Here is a 21830-nt window from a genome sequence, read left to right as displayed (position 1 = left end):
GAGCGAGGCTGCCCAGATCGCCGTGGTCCTGGTGCTCTGCCTCACTGTCACCTCTGCCATCCTCTTCCTCGGCTGCAAGCTGCTGCTGAAGGCTGAGAGCCTGGCAGCCTCCTCAGCCCAGGGCGAGCGCCGCCTGTCCGAGCCTGACGGGGACACCGAGGGCACGTAGGGACCGGCCGGAGCCTCACGGATGGACAGATGGACGTGTGGATGGCCAGGCACAGCTGGAGGTGGATGGACAGCAGTGTCCTTGCCTGTAGCATCTCCAAGGACAGCGCTGGGGAGGGTTGTGTAGGTAGATGTCACTGAGTGCATGTAGAGATTGGGCAGGCAGAGCCCAAGGGGTGGACAGATGGACGGATGGATGGACGGACACGGCCGGGCAGCAGAGTCCTTGCCTGCAGCATCTCCAGTGACCCTCAGGAACGGAGCAGGATGTGCACTGGGATCCTGCCCTGAGCACTGGGGACTCGTGGCTGGATGTCACTGAGGGCAGGTGGGACCCGCCTCAGCCTGGCAGACAGACAGACAGACGGATGATGGATGGATGGACATGGCTGGTATGGATGGACACGGCCAGACAGCAGCATCTTTGCCCACAGCATCTTCGAGGGTCCCCCAGGACGGAGCAGGGGGCTCATGAGGGTGGATTAAAAGGTCCCAGGTCAGTGGCAGCACTGGGGGGGCTGAGGCCGGGCTGGATCCCACCCTGGGCGCGGCAGTGCTGGTAATCCCCCCAAGAGGATTAGGGGAAACTTTTATTCCGTGTTTCAGGGCTAATCCCTGGGCTGGTGGGGCTCAGTGAGGGAGGCCAGGCCCTTGTGCCACTGCTGGGGGTCTGGAGTTGCATCCTGCCCCTCCCAGCCCCTCACCCTCCCCCATAGCCACATTCCACCTCCACAAGCCCTTTCTGCCCTCCTGGCCCCATCTCATTCCCCTCCACTCCCTTTGGGACCTCATCCTGCTCTTCCTGCAGCCCCTCCCAGCCTCAAATCTGCTCCCAGTCCCCCACAGCCGCCAAAAGTGGGGTGAAGTGGGACCACCCCACACTGGAGAATGCAGGGGGCTCCCAATTCCTCCCCAGAGCAGGTCCCCCCACTCCTTAATCCCACAAAGCCCTGCCAAATGTCTGGTCCCTGCACATCTCTGTGCCCCCTCCCTGTCCCCTCAGACTCCTGAGCTGCCTCTGTGCCCCCACCACCCTCCCCCAAATCAGGCACTGGCCATGTAAAAGACTCCATATATTTCACATGTACAAAAAGTCACTGCAGGGGGATGGGCAGGGGGGTCCTGGGTTGGGGGGCACCATCCTGCCCCTCTCCCAGTGCCCCCCCAAGCCTGGCTTTGGTCCCTTTTTTTTTTTGGCACTTAGTGTTCACATCAGTGGTCAAAGTGTCGAGCGCGGGGTGGGGGGGTCCCCGTGGTCCCTGTAGTGGGGGTGGGGGCTCTGGGGCAGTGAGCCCCCCGGGGATAAGGGGACCCCGATGGGGAGGGGGCACCCCACAGATCAACTCCTGATACTGGGGCCCCACCACAGATGGATTTGGCCTCTGCCTTGGGTGGGCAGGGGGTGCTCTGGGTGCAGGGTCTCCCCAGGCACAGGGGTGTTACTCGTGAGCATGGTGGCACGAGGACATTTTGGCCCTGTTCCCACATGGTGTCAGGGCAGGACGGAGCCTCTCTGGGCACCTGGGGGGCAGAGGGGGCTGAGGAGGGGAAACTGAGGCAGCCCCAGTCCTCCCCTGCCCCCTGGTCGGGCTCCTCAGCCTTGCTGGGCTACAGGCGGATCCACCTTCGGGCTGTGGGATGGAAGGGACAGTCAGGGACAAACACAGGGACACCTGGCCTGGCCTCAGGGGGTGCCCCCCCCAGAGTGCAGGCTGCACAAAGTGAGGCCTCCAGGCACTGGCATCCCCAGTCTGGGCTCCAGTAGGGCACTGGGACCATATTATGGCATCCAGTTTTGCACTGGGATCCTGCCCAGAACCCAGTACTGTGCTGGACCTTGTACTGGGACCCAGTAGTGAACTGGGATACCAGCCTATGATCCAATATTGTGCTGGGATCCCATCTTGACACCCAATAGTGCACTGGGATCCTGCCCTGGGATCCAGTGATGCACTGAGACCCCACTCTGGGATCCAGTATTGCAGCAGGATCTGTGCTGGGATCCAGTGCAGGACTTTGTGCTGAGTACCAGCATCAAACTGGAATCCTGTGCCAGGGCCCAGTCTTACATGAGGATCCAGTGCTGGGATCTTGTGCTGGGATCCAGCCTTGAACTAGGACCCAGTGCTGAGACTCAGCCTGGCAGTAGGATCCTGTGCCAGGATCCAGCTTTGCAAGAGGATCCTGTGCTGGGATCCAGCCTTGTGCTGGGATCTTGTGCTGGGATCTCGTGCTGGGATCCAGCCTTGCAGTAGAATCCTGTGCTGAGATCCATCTCTGTTTTGGTATCTTGTGCTGGGACCTGCACTGGGATCCAGCCTTGCACTGGGATCTTGTGCTGGGTTCCAGCTCTGTGTTGAGATCCTGTGCTGGGATCCAGCTCTATGTTGGGAATCCTGTGCTGAGATCCTGCACTGAGATCCAGCCTTGCATTGGGATCCTGTGCTGGGATCCAGCCTTGCACTGGGATCCTGTACTGAGATCCAGCCTTGCACGGGGATCCTGTTCCAGGATTCTGTACTGGGATCCAGCTCTGTGTTGGGAATCCTGTGCTGAGATCCTGACTGAGACCCAGCCTTGCATTGGGATCCTGTGCTGGGATCCTGTGCAGGGATCCAGCCTTGCACTGGGATCATGTGCTGGGATCCTGTACTGGGATCCAGCCTTGCATTGGGATCCTGTGCTGGGATCCTGTGCTGGGATCCAGCCTTGCATTGGGATCCTGTGCTGGGATCCTGTGCTGGGATCCAGCCTTGCACTGGGATCCTGTACTGGGATCCAGCCTTGCACTGGGACCCTGTGCTGGGATCCTGTGCTGGGATCCTGTGCAGGGATCCAGCCTTGAACTGGGATCATGTGCTGGGATCCTGTACTGGGATCCAGCCTTGCATTGGGATCCTGTGCTGGGATCCTGTGCTGGGATCCAGCCTTGCATTGGGATCCTGTGCTGGGATCCTGTGCTGGGATCCAGTCTTGCACTGGGATCCTGTACTGGGATCCAGCCTTGCACTGGGACCCTGTGCTGGGATCCTGTGCTGGGATCCTGTGCTGGGATCCAGCCTTGCACTGGGACCCTGTGCTGGGATCCTGTGCTGGGATCCTGTGCTGGGATCCAGCCATGCACTGGGATCCTGTGCTGGGATCCAGCCTTGCACTGGGATCCAGCCTTGCACTGGGACCCTGTGCTGGGATCCTGTGCTGGGATCCTGTGCTGGGATCCAGCCATGCACTGGGATCCTGTACTGGGATCCAGCCTTGCACTGGGATCCTGTGCTGGGATCCAGCCTTACAATAAAATCCTGCCCCGATCCAAAGGACCGGGGCACACCGGACACCCTGGGATGACAACATGCAGGGAGGGGACGTGCAGAAGGGGACATGCAGGGTCAAGGGGAACCCAGGGGGATCCAGGTGGGATCCAGGGGGATCCAGGCATGCAGGTGGTACCTGGGATCTTAACAGCTGGACTCGTCGTGGTGGGACGGGTCGCAGAAGAAGCGGGAGCCCCGCTTGGCCGTGCGGGCAGTGAAGGGGACGCTCTTCAGCGCTGCAGGGGGACGGGCAGGGCACGGGGAGGGGACAGGGACACGTCAGCCCCCGTGGCTGGCAGGGCCAGGGCAGGGGCAGGGACTGAGGGGGCCGTACCAGTGATGATGTCCTCGATGGTGCCATCCTTGCCCTCGTACATGGGCCGGTGGTCCTTGGCCTGGCGCCGCCGCAGCTCAGCGATCAGCTCCTGCTGCTGCCACTTGTTCCGCTGTCAGGGAGGGTCCAGGTTGGGGACATGGGTTCTCTCCGTGTCCCCTGTCCCCAGCCCACCCTGTGCCTGCCTCCACTAACCTTCTCCTGCTTCTTAGCCTCCTGTGCCAGCAGCTTCTCCCGCATCACCTCCTCCTGCTTCTTCCGTGTCTCGTTCTCCTGCTCCGCATCCTGCCACACAGGTGGGAGGGTTTCAGGTTTCCCCCACCGTGGAGTGGCTCACCTGTCGTGTCTCCCCTCCCAGCCCCACCTCACCTTGTAAGAGTGGATGAATCGGACAAAGACCGGGAAGAAAACGGACGGGGGGGTCGTCTTGGGGCTCTCGCCAAAATACCGCACCACGGTGTTGTAGGCGTCCTGGCACAGGAGCAGGGGTCAGGGATGGGCAGTGACCAGCACAGGGGGAGTGCAAGGCATGGTGGGCATCACATATGGGCAAAGCAGGGCAGGAGTGTGCAAGGAGTGTGCAGAGCAAGGTGTGTGTGACAAGGAATGCACATGGAGAATGCAAAGGAAGGCAGGAGTGCAGGGCAAAGTGTGGGTGAGCAGATGTGCAGAAGTGTGCAGAGCCAGGAGTGGAACCAGATGTGCACAAGGAGCATGCAAGGCAAAGTGTGGGTGAGCAGATGTGCATGAAGAGTGTGCAAAGTGTGGATGTGTAGGTCTGCACAAAGACTCCATAGAGCAAGGTGTGGATGACAAGGAATAACATGGGGCATGTCATGGAAAGCAGGAGTGCAAGAGGAATATGCAGAGCAAGGTGTGAATGACCAGGTGTGCATGAGAAATATGCAGAGCAAGGTGTGAATGACCAGATGTGCATGAGGACCATGCAAGGCAAGTTTTGGATGACCAGGTGTGCATGAGGAGTGTACAGAGCAAGGTATGGATCACCAGGTGTGCATGAAGAGTGTACAGAGCAAGGTGTGGATGACCAGTTGTGCACAAGGAGCATGCAGGACAAGCTGTGGATGACCAGGTGTGCACGAGGAGTGTACAGAGCAAGGTATGGATCACCAGGTGTGCATGAAGAGTGTACAGAGCAAGGTGTGGATGACCAACTGTGCACCAGGAGTATGCAGAGCAAGGTGTGGATGACCAGTTGTGCACCAGGAGCACACAGAGCAAGGTGTGGATGATCAACTGTGCACAATGAGTGTACAGAACAAGCTGTGGATGATCAGCTGTGCACCAGGAGCACGCAGAGCAAGGTGTGGACACCAGGAGCACGCAGAGCAAGGTGTGGACACCAGGAGCCCACAGAGCAAGCTGTGGACACCAGGAGCCCACAGAGCATGCCGTGGCCGAGCAGGCGTGCCCGTGGTGGGTGCCAGGCAGGTGCCAGCCCCCCTCACCTCGGCCGTGCGCGCGTCGCGCTGCAGCCGCTCCAGCTGCCCCTCGCTGGCGCCCAGGAAGCCGCGCAGCACCGCGCTCTCGTGCTGCCCGCACTCCCGCCGCAGCAGCTCCATCCCCCGGCCCAGCTCCTTCACGTCCAGCAGCACGTTCTCCAGGGACACTGCAGGGACACGGGACGGGTCAGTGGCTGCGTGGGGCCGGGACAGGGAGGTGGGGCTGTGGGCACAGGTTGAGGGGCACCTGCTGCAGCTTTCTCCACAAAATGCAGCTCCTGCCAGAAGGTGGCCAGCTCTGGGTACTTCTCCCGCACCGTCAGCGCGATGAAGTGCAGCAGCGTCATCTTCCTGTCTGTTGATTTGGTGTCCAGGAGCTGGAGGAGGATTTGGGGATGGGGTCAGGGCTGTGGGATGGGAACCTCGGGGTCCCAGGGAGCCGGGGAGGGGCTGCCCACCAGGTCCAGACTCTGCAGTTTGAAGCCGTAGACTGCACCGCGTTTGCTGCTGTTCATGTAGTTGCCCAGCGCCAAGATGATCTGCAGGGGCCAAAGCAGCAGGATTGAAGGGTCAGGAGGGAGTGAGACCCCACAGGATCCCCCTCACCCAGCTACAGTGAGGCTGGAGTGAAGGACCCCCACCCAGCCTCTCCTCAATCCTCACCTCCAACATGTGCTTCAGCTTCTGGGACGACTTGACAGAGGCCGAGGCTGCGATGATGGCGTTGAGTTGCTGCAGGGGGGCAGAACAGGGGGGGCTCAGCCAGGGGTTCAGGGTGCAGGGACCCCCCCTGGCAGGTCTTTATCCCCCTCCCCAGCTCCGTACCGGCGTCAGCATCTGGATATTCTCGGCGAAGTTGCCCAGGAAGGCCATGATGGCCATGCGCTGTGGCAACCTCTCCACCTTGCTGAACTGCAGCATGAACCTGTCCTCGTCCGCCAGCTCCTCCAGCGGTTTCCTCTCGCGCTCGTACTGGCGCAGAGCCTTGGCCTCCGCCTCGGTCGGCAGGAACCGCATCAGGCACTCCACAAAATCCACCGGCAGCGTCGCCAGGTCAAACCTGCCCCACACCACAACCTCAGGAGCAGCTCCCAGCCTGGATCCCAGCCTGGCTCACTGCAACCTGCTTGGCCAGCCTGAATCACATCCAGAGCCCCTGCAGCCTGCCTGCACCTCCTGAACCCCAATCAGACCGTGTGGCCCCCAGTCCTCTGCACCCCTACAAGCCCTTCTGCATCTTGCCTGGCTCTCCTGTCCATCCCACTCCCCCTGGCGAGACCCCCTGCAGCCCAAAAAGCCCCTCTCCATTCTAGACAGTCTCTCTGCACCCTGCCTGGCACCCCTGAACCACAAACACCTCCTGCTGCACCTCTGGCAAAGACCCCCTGTACTCTTCCTAGGTCCCCTGAACCCCAAGCAGTCACCCTGCCCCCCAGCCAAACCATCTGCACCCCAGCCAGCCCTCTTGAACCCTGCTTGTCCTTCCTGCATCCCAGCCAGGCCTGCTGCACTGTGCCTGCACCCTCTGGACCCCAGGAAGTCCCCCTGCACCCCAAGCAGTGTCCCTGTACCATGTCTGGCCCCGCTGAACCCCAACCAGACCACCCCAGCCAAACCCTGCACAACCCTGCCAGGTCCCTCTGCACCCCAGCTGGGGTGCAATGTCCCAGCTGTTCCCACTGTACCCTGCCTGAAACCCCATCCACACTCCCTGAACTCTGAGCCACTAGAACCTCATCCAGACCCCCTGAACTCTGGGCCACTAGAACCTCAGCCAGACCCCCTGAACTCTTAAACACCAGAACCTCATCCAGACCCCCTGAACTCTGAGCCACTAGAACCTCATCCAGATCCCCAAACTCTGGGCCACTAGAACCTCATCCAGACCCCCTGAACTCTGGGCCACTAGAACCTCATCCAGACCCCCTGAACTCTGAGCCACTAGAACCTCATCCAGACCCCCTGAACTCTGGGCCACTAGAACCTCAGCCAGACCCCCTGAACTCTGGGCCACTAGAACCTCATCCAGACCCCCTGAACTCTGGGCCACTAGAACCTCAGCCAGACCCCCTGAACTCTTAAACACCAGAACCTCATCCAGACCCCCTGAACTCTGGGCCACTAGAACCTCAGCCAGACCCCCTGAACTCTGAGCCACTAAAACCTCAGCCACACCACCTCTCCTCTGTCCAAGCCCTCTGCACCCCAACCAGCCCCTCTACACCTTGTGTGACCCCTCTGCACCCCAACCAACCCCCCTACACCCCTACCAGCCCCCTTAAACCCCCTTTCTGACCCTCCCTGCCCCATTCCTGTCCCCCCCAGCCCCTGTGCCCCCCAGGCTGGGGCCGTACGTGTGGATGGCCCGGCAGATCTCGTCGGCGCTGCGCCCGGCCTTGCGCAGGGTGATGGCCAAGTTCTTGGCACGGTTGGCTTCCAGCAGCGTCACCTTGGTGGCCACTTTCTGCGCCGCCTTGCTCTTGGCACACACCAGGTCCAGCGCCGGGCCCTGCGCCTTGGTCTTGAACAGCTCCTCAAAACGCTCCAGGTCCAGGTCCTGGGGGAAATGAGGGGGGTCAGAAGTTGGGGTGGGGGTGCTGAGGTGGGGAGGGGTCCTGGGCTCACCTCCAGCACGCGCTCGTCGTCCAGCTCGCTGAACACGGTGCCGCTGATCTGGCTGGGCTTCAGCGCCGTCCAGTTGAACACGGGCAGCCGGAATTTGGTCTTGATGGGTTTCTTGATCCGGATGGCTGCCAGCGGGGTGGGAGCCAGCTCAGCACCCCCGGGGCGCAGGGATGTGTCCTGTGCCCACCCTGAGCCTGTCATCAAGCCCTGGGCTACCCCATCCCCTCAGTGGGTGTTTCTTGAGGATTGTAAGCCCAGCACTCTGGTGCCTGCAACCCTTCCCTGTCCCCACAGTTCCTATATCCTCTCTGTCCCCATGGTCCCCACATCCTTTCTGTCTCTGTCCCCACTGTCCCTGCACTGTCCCAGTCATCACGTTCTCCCTGTCTCTGTCCTTACAGTGCCTGCAACCTCCCTGTCCCCGTTCCGTGGTCCCTCCTCATCCCCACATACCTGAGAGCCCGACCGTGAGGGCGATGGAGGGTGAAGCCCCCGGAAGCGGCGGGGCCGGGGGACACTTCCCTGTGAAGCCATCAGAGGGTCACACCCCAATTCCGGGCACCACCGAGCCGCGGGAGTGGCCCAGCCCCAGGGACCTCCCTGTCCGGGTGCCCTGGGGACACCCAGCTCTGAGATTCCCCAGTTTGGGGTGTCCCCGGGGGCTTCCCCTCCTCACCTGGGAGCGGGGGCGCGGGAGGCGGCAGAGGGGGAGGCGGAGGGGGCGGGGGCGGCGCAGCCTCCACCGGGGGCAGCACCGGGAGCCGCAGGGGCTCCTCCGGGGGCTCTGCCGGTGGAGGCGGTGCTGGCTCGGCGCCGGGCAGCGCGGGCGGCTCGGAGCCGTAGTGCCGCCGGAAAGCTTCGTCCTTCTCCTTGATCATCCTGCGCAGCGTGTGCACCTGGTGGCTCGTGTGCTCGTAGGTTTCCTGGGGATAGCGAGTGTCAGCTCGGGGAGGGGGGGGAATCAGGACCCTTCCCCACTCCCTGCAGCCCCTACGCCCCCCCAGCACACCTTGACCACCTCTAGCTCCTTCTCTCGCTGCAGCAGCTGCTTCTCCAGCTCTGCCACCCGCATCATGTTCTCGTTCTCCAGGTCCAGCAGCTTCTCCGTTAGCTGGGGAGAGGGACACGGCTGTGACAGCAGCTCACAGACCCCCTGGTGTCACCACTGATCTCCTGGGACCCAGCAAGGAACATCCCTGCATCTCCCTGTGCTCACATACATGGGACAGGTGCTCCTCCAGCTCCTCCACCTTCTCCAGGGCCACGTTCTTGGTCTCAGCATCCTCCAGCAGCCCCCCCACATCGAAGACATTGTCCAGGTACGCCTGGATCTGCACCTGCAGCTTCTCGCTCTCCGTGTGCCTCGACTTCTGTGGGCACAAGGGCAGCATCAAGGATGGGGGGACCCCCAGTGCAGCTCCCCTGACCCTCGACCTCCCCCCCATACCTGCAGGAACTCCTCCAGCCCCAGTTTGGTGAACTCATACTGGAGATGGACACGGAAGTTCATGTCCTCCACCGAGTGCACCACGATGTTGATGAACTGCATGCAGGCCACCTGCAGGCAGGGCTGGCGTCACCAGGGGTTTTCCTGCCCCCCAGAGAGCCTCCCCCTCGCCCAGGACAGGGTGTCCCACCATGAAGTCAATGCTGCTGTCCTCGTTACGGAAATATTCCATCAGCCGCTCAAAGCGGTGCTTCTCCTTGCACACCTGAGCAGCAGAAACGGGGTTAACCTGGCATGGCCCCCCCAGCCACTGACCCTCCTTCCCAACCCCATCTCCTGGACTCCACTTTCCTAATCCCAGTCTGGTCCTGGTGCTCCCAGACCCCCTATTCCTCATCTTCCCCATTCCCTCCATCCCCTGCACTCCACACTCCCCATCCCAGCTTCTCTTGGGGTTCCTGGTGCCCCTATCCCATCTTCTCTAGGGGTTCCTGATGCCCCCATCCCAGTTTCTCCAGGGGTTCCTGGTGCCCCCATCCCAGCTTCTCTTGGGGTTCCTGGTGCCCCCATCCCAGTTTCTCCAGGGGTTCCTGGTGCCCCCATCCCAGCTTCTCTTGGGGTTCCTGGTGCCCCTATCCCAGCTTCTCTAGGGGTTCCTGATGCCCCCATCCCAGCTTCTCTTGGGGTTCCTGGTGCCCCCATCCCAGCTTCTCTAGGGGTTCCTGGTGCCCCCATCCCAGTTTCTCCAGGGGTTCCTGGTGCCCCCATCCCAGCTTCTCTTGGGGTTCCTGGTGCCCCTATCCCAGCTTCTCTAGGGGTTCCTGGTGCCCCCATCCCAGCTTCTCTTGGGGTTCCTGATGCCCCCATCCCAGCTTCTCTAGGGGTTCCTGATGCCCCCATCCCAGCTTCTCTTGGGCTTTCCCTCATCCCACATTGGTCCCAGTTCTTCCTTTCCCAGGGCCCTGCTCCCCAGACCCAGTCTAATTCTGGTGCCCCATTCCCCCCACCTAAGGCTGTTCCTGTCTCCCCCTGGTCAATCCCCATCCCAGCCTGGTCCTGTCTCCCCCCATTCCCCCCATCCCAGCCCAGACCTGCTGTTCCCACTCCCCTCATACCTCCTTGAAGTTGTCAAAGGCCGCAAGGATGATCTCATGGCCTCCCCTCACCAGGCAGACAGCTGCCAGCAGCTCCAGCACCAGCGCCTTCATCCTGGGCACAGCGTCACCATCATCATCAGTGTCACCCCCAGGCAGCTCCAGGACCCCTGTCCCACCCTGCCAGACCCTCCCTTACCTCGGGTTCTTGTTATTGAGGCTCAGGGCGATCTCATTGACAGCGTGTGGGTGAGACATGACCAGATTGAAGCCGTACTGTGGGGATGGGAATAAACAGTGTCAGCTGTGGTGGCAGTGGTGACAGCAGTGTCCCCACCGTGCGGTGACAGTACCTGGTAGTTCATGATGGCCCGAAGACACATGATGCAGAGGTGGACATCATCCTTCTGGCTCACCAGGCGTGAGTTCTTCAGTGCCCTGCGGCTGGGCAGCGTCCCATAGCTGCAGGACAGGGCACACAGTGAGCAGGACTGTCACTGGGGTGGGGAACCGAGGAACAGCATGGGGACAGCGCGGGGACAGCGTGGGGACAGCGTGGGGACAGCCAGGATTCCGGAGGGGCAAAGGCAGAAGTGGTCAGAGGGTGACAGGGACAGTGTGAGACGTGGAGCACTGGGCTGGCCCCGGACACCGGTACTTACCCAGCAGGAGGGCGAGCGGCGAGGTGGGCACGGAGGAGAGAGAGAGAGAGCACAGCCAGAGAGGGGGACCCCGGCCCTGGAAGCAGAGACGGGGTGCATTACCCCGGGGCACGGGGCAGAGCAGAGCAGGGGAGGAGCTGCAGAGGACAGGCAGGGTGATGGCAGTGCCAGGGCTGGCAGGGCACGCGAGGCAGGGCAGGGCACAGCACGCGTGGCACGTGCCATGGCACAGCCACAGTGAGGGTGAGGCACAGCCTGAGCTCCAGGCACTGCGTTTGTGCCATGCAGCTGATGTGCTGGCACAGGACACAGCGGTGAGTGGCACCGGGCACGATGGCACGATGGCAGGATAGTGCTTGGCACAGCACACCAGCACACAGCACTCAGCATGGCACACAGCACTCAGCATGACACTCAGCATGGCAAACAGCATGGCACACAGCACTCAGCATGGCACACAGCATGGCACACAGCATGGCACAGAGCAAACACCATGGCACACAGCATGGCACACAGGACACACCATGGCACAGAACACACAGCACACAGCATGGCACACAGCACACAGCATGGCACACAGCACACAGCACACAGCACACACTATGGCACACAGCACACAGCATGGCACACAGCATGGCACACAGCATGGCACACAGCACACACCATGGCACACAGCATGGCACTCAGCACACAGCATGGCACACAGCACACACCATGGCACACACCATGGCACAAAGGACACACCATGGCATAGAACACACAGCACACACTATGGCACACAGCACACAGCACACAGCATGACACACAGCATGGCACACAGCACACAGCACACAGCATGGCACACAGCACACAGCACACACTATGGCACACAGCACACAGCATGGCACACAGCACACAGCACACACCATGGCACTCAGCACACACCATGGCACACAGCACACACCATGGCACACAGCACGGCACACAGCACGGTACACAGCACACAGCACACGCCATGGCACACAGCACACAGCATGGCACACAGCATGGCACACAGCACACACCATGACACTCAGCACACAGCATGGTACACAGCATGGCACACAGCACGGCACACAGCACACACCATGGCACACAGCACACAGCATGGCACACAGCACACAGCATGGCACACAGCATGGCACACAGCACACAGCATGGCACACAGCACACACCACAGCACTCACCATGGCACACAGCACACAGCACTCACCATGGCACACAGCACAGCAGGCAGCAAGATGCAGCACCATGAGCAGCCAGAGCCCTGGAGCAGGACGTACCCCCATGGCAGGACGTCCCCCTGCAGCGGGACATCCCCCGGGCACGTACCGTAGGGCGGTCTGGCGGGCAGAGCGGGCCAGGCTGCTGGCAAAGGGGGCGGGCAGGGAGCTGGGGTGCTGCAGATCCTCGATGGACCTGCTCCAGGCACGCAGCTTCTCCAGTGCACCATCCTCGCCGCCTTCCAGGCCCTCAAAATCCAACCTGGTGGGGGGACACGCGCGCAGCAGGGGGCACACGGCTTTGGCAGGGGGCACAGGGCTTTGGCAGGGGGCACCGGGCTCTGGCAGGGGGCAAACGGCTTTGGCAGGGGGCACAGGGCTCTAGCAGAAGGCACACGGCTTTGGCAAGGGGCACAGGGCTCTGGCAAGGGGCACACGGCTTTGGCAGGGGCAAATAGCTTTGGCAGGGAGCACACAGCTCTGGCAGGGGGCAAACGGCTCTGGCAAGTGGAACAGGGCTTTGGCAGGGGGCACATGGCTCTAGCAGGGGGCACAGGACTCTGGCAAGGGGCAAACGGCTCTGGCAAGTGGAACAGGGCTTTGGCAGGGGGCACATGGCTCTAGCAGGGGGCACAGGACTCTGGCAAGGGGCACAGATCTCTGGCAGGGGGCACAGGGCTCTGGTAAGGGGCACACGGCTCTGGCAGGGGACACATGGCTTTGGCAGAGGACACACAGCTTTGGCAGGGGGCACCAGGCTCTGTCAGGGGGCACACAGCTCTGGCAGAGGGCACAGGGCTCTGGCAAGGGGCACAGGGCTCTGACAGGGGGCACACAGCTCTGGCAGAGGGCACAGGGCTTTGGCAAGGGGCACAGGGCTCTGACAGGGGGCACACAGCTCTGGCAGAGGGCACAGGGCTTTGGCAAGGGGCACAGGGCTCTAGCAGGGGGCACATGGCTTTGGCAGGGGGCACACAGCTCTGGCAGGGGGCACATGGCTCTGGCAGAGGGCACATGGCTCTGGCAGGGGCACAGATCTCTGGCAGGGGCACATGGCTCTGGCAAGGGGCACAGGGCTCTGGCAAGGGGCACACAGTTCCAGCACAGATGCAAGCACTGAGGCAGGTGGAGTGGGTGGTTGCAGGGTGGGGAGAGGCACGAGGGTGGCTCTCGAATCCCCAGAGCAGGCAGGAAGGGTTTGAAAATCCCGCGTCCCTCAGAACCCCGGCACAGACAGGACCCTGCCTTAGGGATGATAAGGACTGAGCAGTATCAGGTGTCACCAGCAGGGAGCTGCCACGACCACAGGAACCTCCACACTCCCCAAGGACTCCCTGGGTCCCCCCTCACCCCAGGGACCCCCGACCCCACTCACATGACGGCACACTGGGCGAAGGACAGGTAGTTCACCAGCACGTCCAGCCCTTTGTTCTCATCATTGAGGAACTCCCGCACCCACCTGCAGCACCAGGTACCCATCAGAGCCCGCAGGAGTCGGGGATCCCCCCAGCACAACCCCTTCCACCACGGAGACCCCTGTCCTGGCACAGGGAGGGTGAGGGGACAGTGGGGGCACCCCGGGGCTGCAGTGGTGGTTGCAGCCCCTCCGTTATCACCGGTGCCAGCGGCAGCGCGGGGTTATCAGAGGAGCGCAGGGCAGGGAGGGCTCGGTGCGGGCGGGAAACAGAGATGGGTGCTGCCAACCTCCACCCTGGGAACCTCGCGGGGAAAGGAGGGGATTCGGGATGCCCCGACCCTTGGGACGGTGTTGGGGTGCACTCGTGAGGGGCAAAGAGGGGGGCAAGTGAGGTGGGGGCGCACGGGGTGGGGGATTCACCCAGGAGCGTTGCGGGCACTGGGGGTCCCCGGGCCTGCCCACAGCCGTGCGTCAGGGAGCCGCGGGGGCCGCAGCCGCCCCTTTCCTGCCGCCGCCAGCCCCTCGCTCCAGCCCGTTTCCTGTCTCCGGCTGCTGCTATTTTGGGTCCGTGGGCAGGGACGAGCGGGGCCGGCGGCGGGGAACAGCCGGCACGTGCACGAGCCATCCCGGGTACGACCGAGCCACCCTGGGCACGACTGAGCCATCCCGGGCACGATTGTGCCACCGGGCACGACTGTGCCACCGAGCACCCGCCGCTGATGTCCCCAACACCCCCGGGACGGCCCCGTCCCGCCCGACGCCCCGCACGGCTCCGGGGCATCCCGGGTGTCACCGGCTCGGGGATGGTGCGGACCGAGCCCTCCGGTCGGTCGGGAGGAGCCGGCCAGGATCTGGCCACGCTGCCTCGTTCAGGGCGTCATCGCCGGCCCATCCGCCCCGGCATCCGCCCCCGGGAGCTGCCCGCGGCCCGGGGCAGGAACCGGCCCAGTTCCTGCAGCGCCTCCGGCTTCCCCTGCAGCTGTGTGGGGCTGGTGACGGGACCCTGCAGTCCTCCAGGGACCCCACACCCCATCCGGAACTCTGCGCCCCCAGCCTGGACTCCACAATCCCTTCCCCGGACCCCATAACCCCTCCCCGGGACCCCAAAACCCCTCCCCGAGACCCCACACTCACCCAATGTGGTTCGTCCTCAGGCTGATCTCCAGCTCACGCAGAACCTTGGTCGACTCCTGCACCCTCCTCCTGAACTTCTGGGGGCAGAGCAAGGCTGAGCCGTGCTCCCCCAGGCTCCCCAAACCCCCTAAGGCTCCCCCAACCCCCCCCAGCCCCTCACCTTCCGTGTGACACCCGGCTCCAGGAAGCTGCGCAGCTTCTGGATGTAGGCATGGGGTGGGCTCTTCACCTGGAACCGCTCCTGGGGGGGACAGAGGGGTGTTGATGACACTGGGACAGCAGCACAGTCCCCTCCCCAGAGCCCCCATGGACAACCCAGCCCCCACCTGGTCACAGATGAGGTCCCACTTCTTCTCGTTGTCGTACTGGCGCAGGAGCCGGGCTTTGTCTGGGGGCAGGTTCATGGAGCTCTGGGGATAGAGGAGTGTCACCCTGGGGGACATGGGGACAATGCCCTCCAAGGGGCTCCCAGACCCATGGTACAGCGTGAGTCCCCCCAGAAAGCTCCCAAAGCACAGCCAGGGTCTCCCCTAAGGGCACCCATGACATAGCCAGAGTCCCTGGCACCAGGATGCACCAGCAGGCACAGATGTGGCATGGGGACAGCAGTGCCACTGGCTCCACATGCCAGCCACAAAGCAGCACCAAATCTCCCCATCCCTGACGCATCCTTCCTGTCTGCACCCGCTTCCGTGGGACAGAACCGCAGCCTCCGCTCCAGACTGCAGCATGAGGCCAGCTCCAGTGCCAGCTCCCCAGGACACTGGACACGAGGCCAGCCCCAGTGCCAGCTCCCCAGGACACTGGACACAAAGCCAGCCCCGGTGCCAGATCCCCAGGACACTGGACACAAGGCCAGCCCCAGTGCCAGCTCCCCAGGACACTGGACATGAGGCCAGCCATGGTGCCAGCTCCCCAGGACACTGGACACAAAGCCAGCCCCGGTGCCAGATCCCCAGGACACTGGACACAAGGCCAGCCCCGGTGCCAGCTCCCCAGGATACTGGACATGAGGCCAGCCCTGGTGCCAGCTCCCCAGGACACTGGGCACTAGTCCCAGCACAGGTGGCTGCTCACTCGGACACTGGGCACAAGGCCAGGCTCTGGTGCTGGCCCATCGGGTCACTGGGAAGAGCCATGGGAGGACCCCAGGATCCTCAGTGAGGGATGTGGCACAGGACAAACAGGGTGCCACAGTGGGCACCAGGGATGCCAGAGGACCGTGGGACTGGGACTGCTCTGGTGGGCAGGGAGAGATGCCAGCCCGGGTGGGTGATGCCATCGTGCTGGGTGATGTGACCCTGGTGGGAGATGCCACCCCAGTGACGCAGCTCTGGGTAGCCCCATTATCAGGAGCCGTCACCACGGCTGCTCCACCCACCCCGTGTCAGCTAAAGTTAGACCTCCCCTGCTTATCCCGATCCCACGGAAACGCAGGAAACCAGGATAGAGCCTGGGCGAGGCCAAGCACCCCTGGGCAAGCGATCCCGTGGGACCCGCAGATTCCCACGAGCCTGACCACTAGCATGGAGCCGCCAGAACTGCCCCCCAAAGGGACACCATCCCCTACCCAGAGCACTCTGGTTATTACCCCATGCCCACCAGTAAAATCCCGGGCCTCCCTGGGAATGGAGGTGGAAAGGACGCACAGAGACCCCGGGTGGGGTCGAGGGGCACCCGCGGGGGGCTTTGAAGCGCAGCCGCCCGTCCCGGCGTTCCCGCCGCTTCGTTTCCTGCCTTTGTGGTGGGAGCGCGGCCGCTCCCGGCCGGCCGCTTCCTCCGCCGTCGGCCCCACCGGGAGCCCCCCATGGCTATCCCGGGGCTGAATCCCACCGGGAAACGGCAGTACCGGGACTGGAGCCCGCCCCGGGGCTGGGGGGCTCCGGGGCGGATCCTCGCCTCCGGGGGCCGCCGAGCTCTATCACATGATGGAATATTTTCCACCCCCGGCAGCAGCCGGGACGGCACCGGGCACCGCCGCGGGGACATTTTAAGGGGAGGGGGAGGCTGCAAACTGACCCCCCCGGCACCGGTGTCGCCCGGCAGGACGTGTCCTCCCCGGCACAGGCCCCGCGGAGAGCGGCGGCCGCATCCGCCCCGCGTGGGATGCGGGACGGGCAGCGCCGCCCCGGGCGGGAGCCGCTCGCCGGCGGCAGGACGCGCCCACGCCGGGGGTACCGGTGCCCCCCGTTGCCCCCGATTTCGGCTTCCAGAGCCCCGTGGGATCACACTCGGCATTTCCTGCCCGGCTGCGGCTTCCGCTGGCGGTGGCTCCCACCGGGATGGCGGGGACGGTTGCCGGCGGCTACCGGTGTCACCCAGCCGTGGTGTCCCCGCTGTGTCCCCCCACCAAAACAAAGGCGGCGCCGCGGAGGTGGCCACCGGGACAGCTCGTGGGCGACCCAAGCGCCGGTGGGACGTCTCCGCGATGTTGGTGGTCCCGGTGGTACCGGGCACTGACGAGCCACGTCCCGGGGCCGTGGGGTGGCCACCGCCCCGGCTGTGACAGCGGAGCGGGGATCGCGCAGGGCACCCGCGCCCACCGGGAAGCACGGCCTCCACCGGGAAACCGGGACCCCCCGCACTTAGCGGGGAATCCCAGCCCTGGGGTCCCCCGCAACCACGGAGAAACCCAACTCCAGCCCCGCGTGCTGCCCCGACGGGACTTTCCCGGCTCACGAAAGTCCCCGGGCCTCAGGGAGCCACCGGGAGCAGCGTCACCCCCGGGGCTGTCCCGGGTGGGGAGTTCCCCGCAGTCCCTCGGCCACTGCCCATCCCCGCGGGCACCGGCACCCCCGCCCGCCCCCGGCGGCTCCGGAGAGCGCATCGGGAGGAGTCCCGGGTAGGGATGAACCGGGGAGATCAGCGGGAACACCGACGGAGCGAACAGGCGAAGCGCACATCGGGAACGGAGGGCGAGCATCGGGAACCGGGAATGCGGCGGGGGTCGGCCTCTCACCAACACCAGGGCGAAGCGCTCCTCCAACTCGCAGGGCTCCGGCATCGGCATCTTGCCCGGGGCGAACAGTCCGGCTCCCCCCGGGGCCGCCGGAGATCCCGGGCCCCGGGGCAGCGCCTCCCCGTCCGCGCTCTCCACGTTCCCCATCCCCGGCCCAGGCACCGGGGGGCGGTGGGGGAGGTTCAGCCCGTCGTGTCCGGCGTTGCCACCTCCTCCCGGTCCCGCCCCGCCCGCCCCGCCCGGTCCCGCCCCAGCGCTGCACGTCCGCGGCGGCGCCACCAGAGGGCGCCCTCCAGAGCGGCGGAGCCACCGGAGGGCGCCCGACGGCCGGCGGCGGGCGGGGCGCTCTGATTGGCCGGGCAGAGACAACACTGACCAATCAGCGCGGCGCTCGCGCGCGGGGGCGGGCGCTGCTCGCCCAACGGCGGCGCTCGGGCGCGGCCCCGGCCGTGACGGCGGCTGGAGACAAGCCCCGCCCCGAGCGCTGACGCGAGCCAATGGCATGAGACGGAAGGCGGGACTGTGAGGGGGTTCAGCCAATGAGCGGCGGGGGCGTGGCGCAGAGCTCGCGGCCTGGCACGGACGGCGGACGCGGCGCAGGTGCGGGCGGGGGCCGCGGGCGGGGCGGGCCCGGGGCGGCCCCGGGGGAGCCGAGGGGGTCCCGGGGCGGCTGCGAACCCTGGACAATCCCCACAACATCCCCCAGAGCTCACCCCGAGCGGCCCGGGGGGTCCCGCCCCCACCAGGCCCCGTGGTGGTGGTGGGGGGGGGGGGGCTGCGCACGGGCTCGGCCCCAGCGGTCTGCGCTCGTTCCTAACGGGAGGAACGGGGGGGATCGGGGGAGATCGGGGCGGCGGAGGCGGGAGGAGCGGCGGGGCAGCGCCGGGGGGGGTGCAGGAAGCGGCGGGTAAAGGTCGCTTGGAGCTGAGCAGGGGCGGCAGCGGCGAAAGCGAAAGCGGCGCTGGGGGCGGGGAGGGCGGCTCGGGGTCCAGGCCCGGCCCCGGTTCTGCTGCCGGCCCGGGACCGGCACCCAGCGAGCTCTGCCGAATGGAGCCGGCTGTCACTAGGGCCCGAGCGGTGTCGCCCCCAGGCGCTGTCACACCCCTGTCACCCTGTCTGTCACACACACCCCCGCCGCCACACCCCGGCCGGGACTGTCCCCACGGCCGCACCTCCTCCCTTGCCTTGCCCGCTGACCTGGGGCTTCCCCTGCGCCTCGTGGCGCCAGCGATCCCGAACCAGCCCGTGTCCCTGTCCCAGTGCTGGGCTGTGACCTGTGCCCCCCTGGGCTCTGCTGGTGTGGCAGGATGGGGTCCCTCTCCTGCACCCTCCCCTTGATGCCCCCGTCCCGTGCCCCTGTCCCGTGCCCTCCATCCCTTGGGGACAGCTGGCTCGTGCCACTGGCTGGGCAGGTCGGGCTCCAGCAGGTGCCAGAGGGGACAGAGCCGGCCGAGCCGGCTGGACGAGGAGGAGGAGAGCGAGGAAGAGGAGAAGGAGAAGGAGGAGGCCCTGCTGGGAGCCTCCTGCTGCCAGAGCCACCTCTGGGGACGTCATTACGAGCACTAATAGTCACCTGGCACAAAGACGTTTCCAGCTGCCAGCAGCACTCCCAGGGCACCGGGTGCTCTTCAGGGGCTCCCCCGGCCTCACAACAACGCTGCTGCAGGATCCCTGAGGGCCCCCCTGGCCTTGCAACAGCCCTGCAACACCCCAGGGGCCCCCCTGGCCTTGCAACAGCCAGCAGTGCTTGCACCAGCTGGACAAAGGAGCCCCGGCAGCTCCCAGCTCCTGGGCTCACACTCACTCAGCTCCTGGGCTTGCACTCACTCAGCTCCTGGGGGAGGTTTGGGAGCTTTGGGTGGGCTCCAGATCCATCCTGACCCCCCTTCCCCTCGCAGCTTGCAGCCCTGTGGAGCGGCCTCGGGCCCATCCCAGCCTGGCACCATGAACGTCTTCGACCGCAGCATCAACTTTGATGCCCTCTTCAAGTTCTCCCACATGTGAGTGACACACAGGCAGGGCAGGGGGTTTGGGGGGGCTGTGTCAGCTCTTCCTGCCCCCCTCACCACCCCCTCCTCACCCACAGCTCGGCCTCCACCCAGGAGCACCTGAAGAGGGTCTATGGCAGCTTTGCCCTCTGCATGTTCGTGGCAGCTGCGGGTGCCTATGTCAACGTGGTGACCCACCTTTTCCAGGTGAGGAAAGGGCCACAGGTGGCACCACCCAGGTGAGGCAATGCCCAACCTTCATCTATCTCTCCCTCTCCCAGTTTGGGCTCCTGACTGGCCTGGGTGCACTGGGGCTGATGGTTTGGCTCACGGCCACCCCACACAGCCGTGAGACCGAGCAGAAGCGGCTGGGGATGCTGGTTGGCTTCGCCTTCCTCACAGGTAGGTGGGCATTGGGACTGCCCCACATCCCACACGACCCCAAATCCTGCAGAGGGGCCAGATGAAGCCCCCCAGAATAGCTCTGGTGACACCCAGTTCTGTCCTTGCAGGCATCAATCTGGGCCCCCTCCTGCAAATGTGCATCTCCATCAACCCCAGGTAAGAGACACCCCCACAGAGCCTGTACCTCACCTCCAGCTGGCACACAGATCCTGTTCCCCCCACTGATGCCCCCCCCAGCTGGCCCCAAAACCCTCTGACTCTCTTTGCCCCCAGCATCATCCCCACTGCCTTCCTGGGCACTGCCACCATCTTCGCCTGCTTCTCCCTGAGCGCCCTGTACGCCCGGCGCCGCAGCTACCTCTACCTAGGAGGTGAGAGGGGCTTTGGGGAGGATTCTTGGGGGGCTGGGGTCTCCCTGTGGGGGGTCAGGGGCTCCCCAGACCTGGCCCTGACTCCCTGCTCCTCACCCTGCAGGTTTCCTGCTCTCCGGCCTCACCCTGATTCTTCTCTCCTCCCTGATTAACGCCTTTGTGAGATCCACCTGGCTCTTCACGGTCAGTTCACTTCCACCCGCCCTCCCACCTGCTGAGGATGGACAGACAGACAGGTGACACCAGCAGGGGACTGTCCCCACCTCATGTCCCTCTTCCCCCCCTGCAGGCCAACCTGTACGTGGCTCTGATGATCATGTGTGGCTTCGTGCTCTTCGACACGCAGCTCATCATTGAGAAGGCGGAGAGCGGGGACAAGGATTACATCTGGTGGGTGCTGGGGACACAGGGGGGGTGACATAGGGGGAGGGTGGCCCCCTCTGAGCATCCATCCCTCCTTCCCTCCCCCAGGCACTGCGTTGATCTCTTCCTCGACTTTGTCAACATCTTCCGGGAGCTCCTGATGATCCTGGGCATGTCCGAGGTGGGTGAGGGTCCCTGGGCAGGGCAGGGGCACAGAGCTGCCCTGTGGCGTGGGGGACAGAGGGACAGAGCCCATGGTGACCGTGGCTACTTTGCTCTTGCAGAACAAGAAGAAGGAGAAGAAGTGAAGTGGCTCTGGGCCGAGGCAGAGCCACCCCTGTGTCCCCATGTCCCCTCCCGTCCCTCTCTGTCATTAAAGGGGCTGCGCTTTGCTGCCGAGGAAGCAGCCAGAAGCTTTCGCACCTCGTGGGTTTTTTCTCTTGTTCAGCTTTTTTTTTTGTTTTGTTTTTTTCGATTAAAAACCAGCCAATTTGTGGATCCTGCTGGAGTTTGGCTCCCCCTGGTTTTCCCCGGCCTGTGGCCCCTGGAGTGGTCACCCACGTGTCCTCTTTCCTTGGAGGTTTGTCCCCATCCCCACCTGGGGTGTTGCCCTTCCCCGGGAGGCCCCAAAACCAAAACCAGCCCCCGGGGGATTGTTGGTGGGAACCCTCCCCTCATCCAAATTCATTGGTGGAGCCTCCCCTCCAGCACCAGTGCCAAGAAACAAAAGTGTGCTGGGAGGGGGCCGTGGGGACATGGCATTCCCAAAACTCCCAGCCCCGCCATCTCCGCTCTTTGTACACCGGGATGATTCAATAAATCGCTCAGACTCCAAACTCTGGTCCCCC

The 21830-nt window shown here is 64.2% G+C and overlaps 2 protein-coding genes across 2 annotated transcripts; one reads left to right on the top strand and one right to left on the bottom strand.

The window, feature by feature from the left end:
• Window positions 1–1226: 1226 nt before the first annotated feature.
• Window positions 1227–18374, bottom strand: FMNL3 (formin like 3). Its single transcript, XM_079329192.1, has 27 exons — window positions 17856–18374; window positions 15223–15306; window positions 15057–15137; window positions 14897–14973; window positions 13721–13804; window positions 12455–12607; window positions 10796–10904; window positions 10642–10718; window positions 10464–10557; window positions 9539–9613; window positions 9349–9459; window positions 9122–9271; window positions 8911–9012; window positions 8578–8824; window positions 8355–8423; window positions 7902–8026; window positions 7631–7833; window positions 6102–6336; window positions 5940–6008; window positions 5735–5815; window positions 5524–5653; window positions 5283–5443; window positions 4183–4284; window positions 4009–4098; window positions 3814–3925; window positions 3616–3715; window positions 1227–1799 (listed from the first exon to the last, which is right to left on the bottom strand). The coding sequence occupies exons 1-26, from the start codon at window positions 18357–18359 to the stop codon at window positions 3624–3626; spliced, it is 3417 nt and encodes a 1138-aa protein (XP_079185318.1). The 5' UTR covers window positions 18360–18374; the 3' UTR covers window positions 1227–1799; window positions 3616–3623.
• Window positions 18317–21818, top strand: TMBIM6 (transmembrane BAX inhibitor motif containing 6). The gene is made up of 10 exons (XM_079329195.1): window positions 18317–18455; window positions 19754–19855; window positions 19942–20050; window positions 20125–20245; window positions 20356–20404; window positions 20522–20619; window positions 20723–20802; window positions 20909–21009; window positions 21091–21163; window positions 21267–21818. The coding sequence occupies exons 2-10, from the start codon at window positions 19800–19802 to the stop codon at window positions 21288–21290; spliced, it is 711 nt and encodes a 236-aa protein (XP_079185321.1). The 5' UTR covers window positions 18317–18455; window positions 19754–19799; the 3' UTR covers window positions 21291–21818.
• Window positions 21819–21830: the final 12 nt, after the last annotated feature.

Source organism: Erithacus rubecula, assembly GCF_903797595.1.
Source record: "Erithacus rubecula genome assembly, chromosome: 31".
In the NCBI taxonomy this organism is placed as follows: Eukaryota; Metazoa; Chordata; class Aves; order Passeriformes; family Muscicapidae; genus Erithacus; species Erithacus rubecula.
This window is presented reverse-complemented; position numbering and strand designations above follow the sequence as displayed.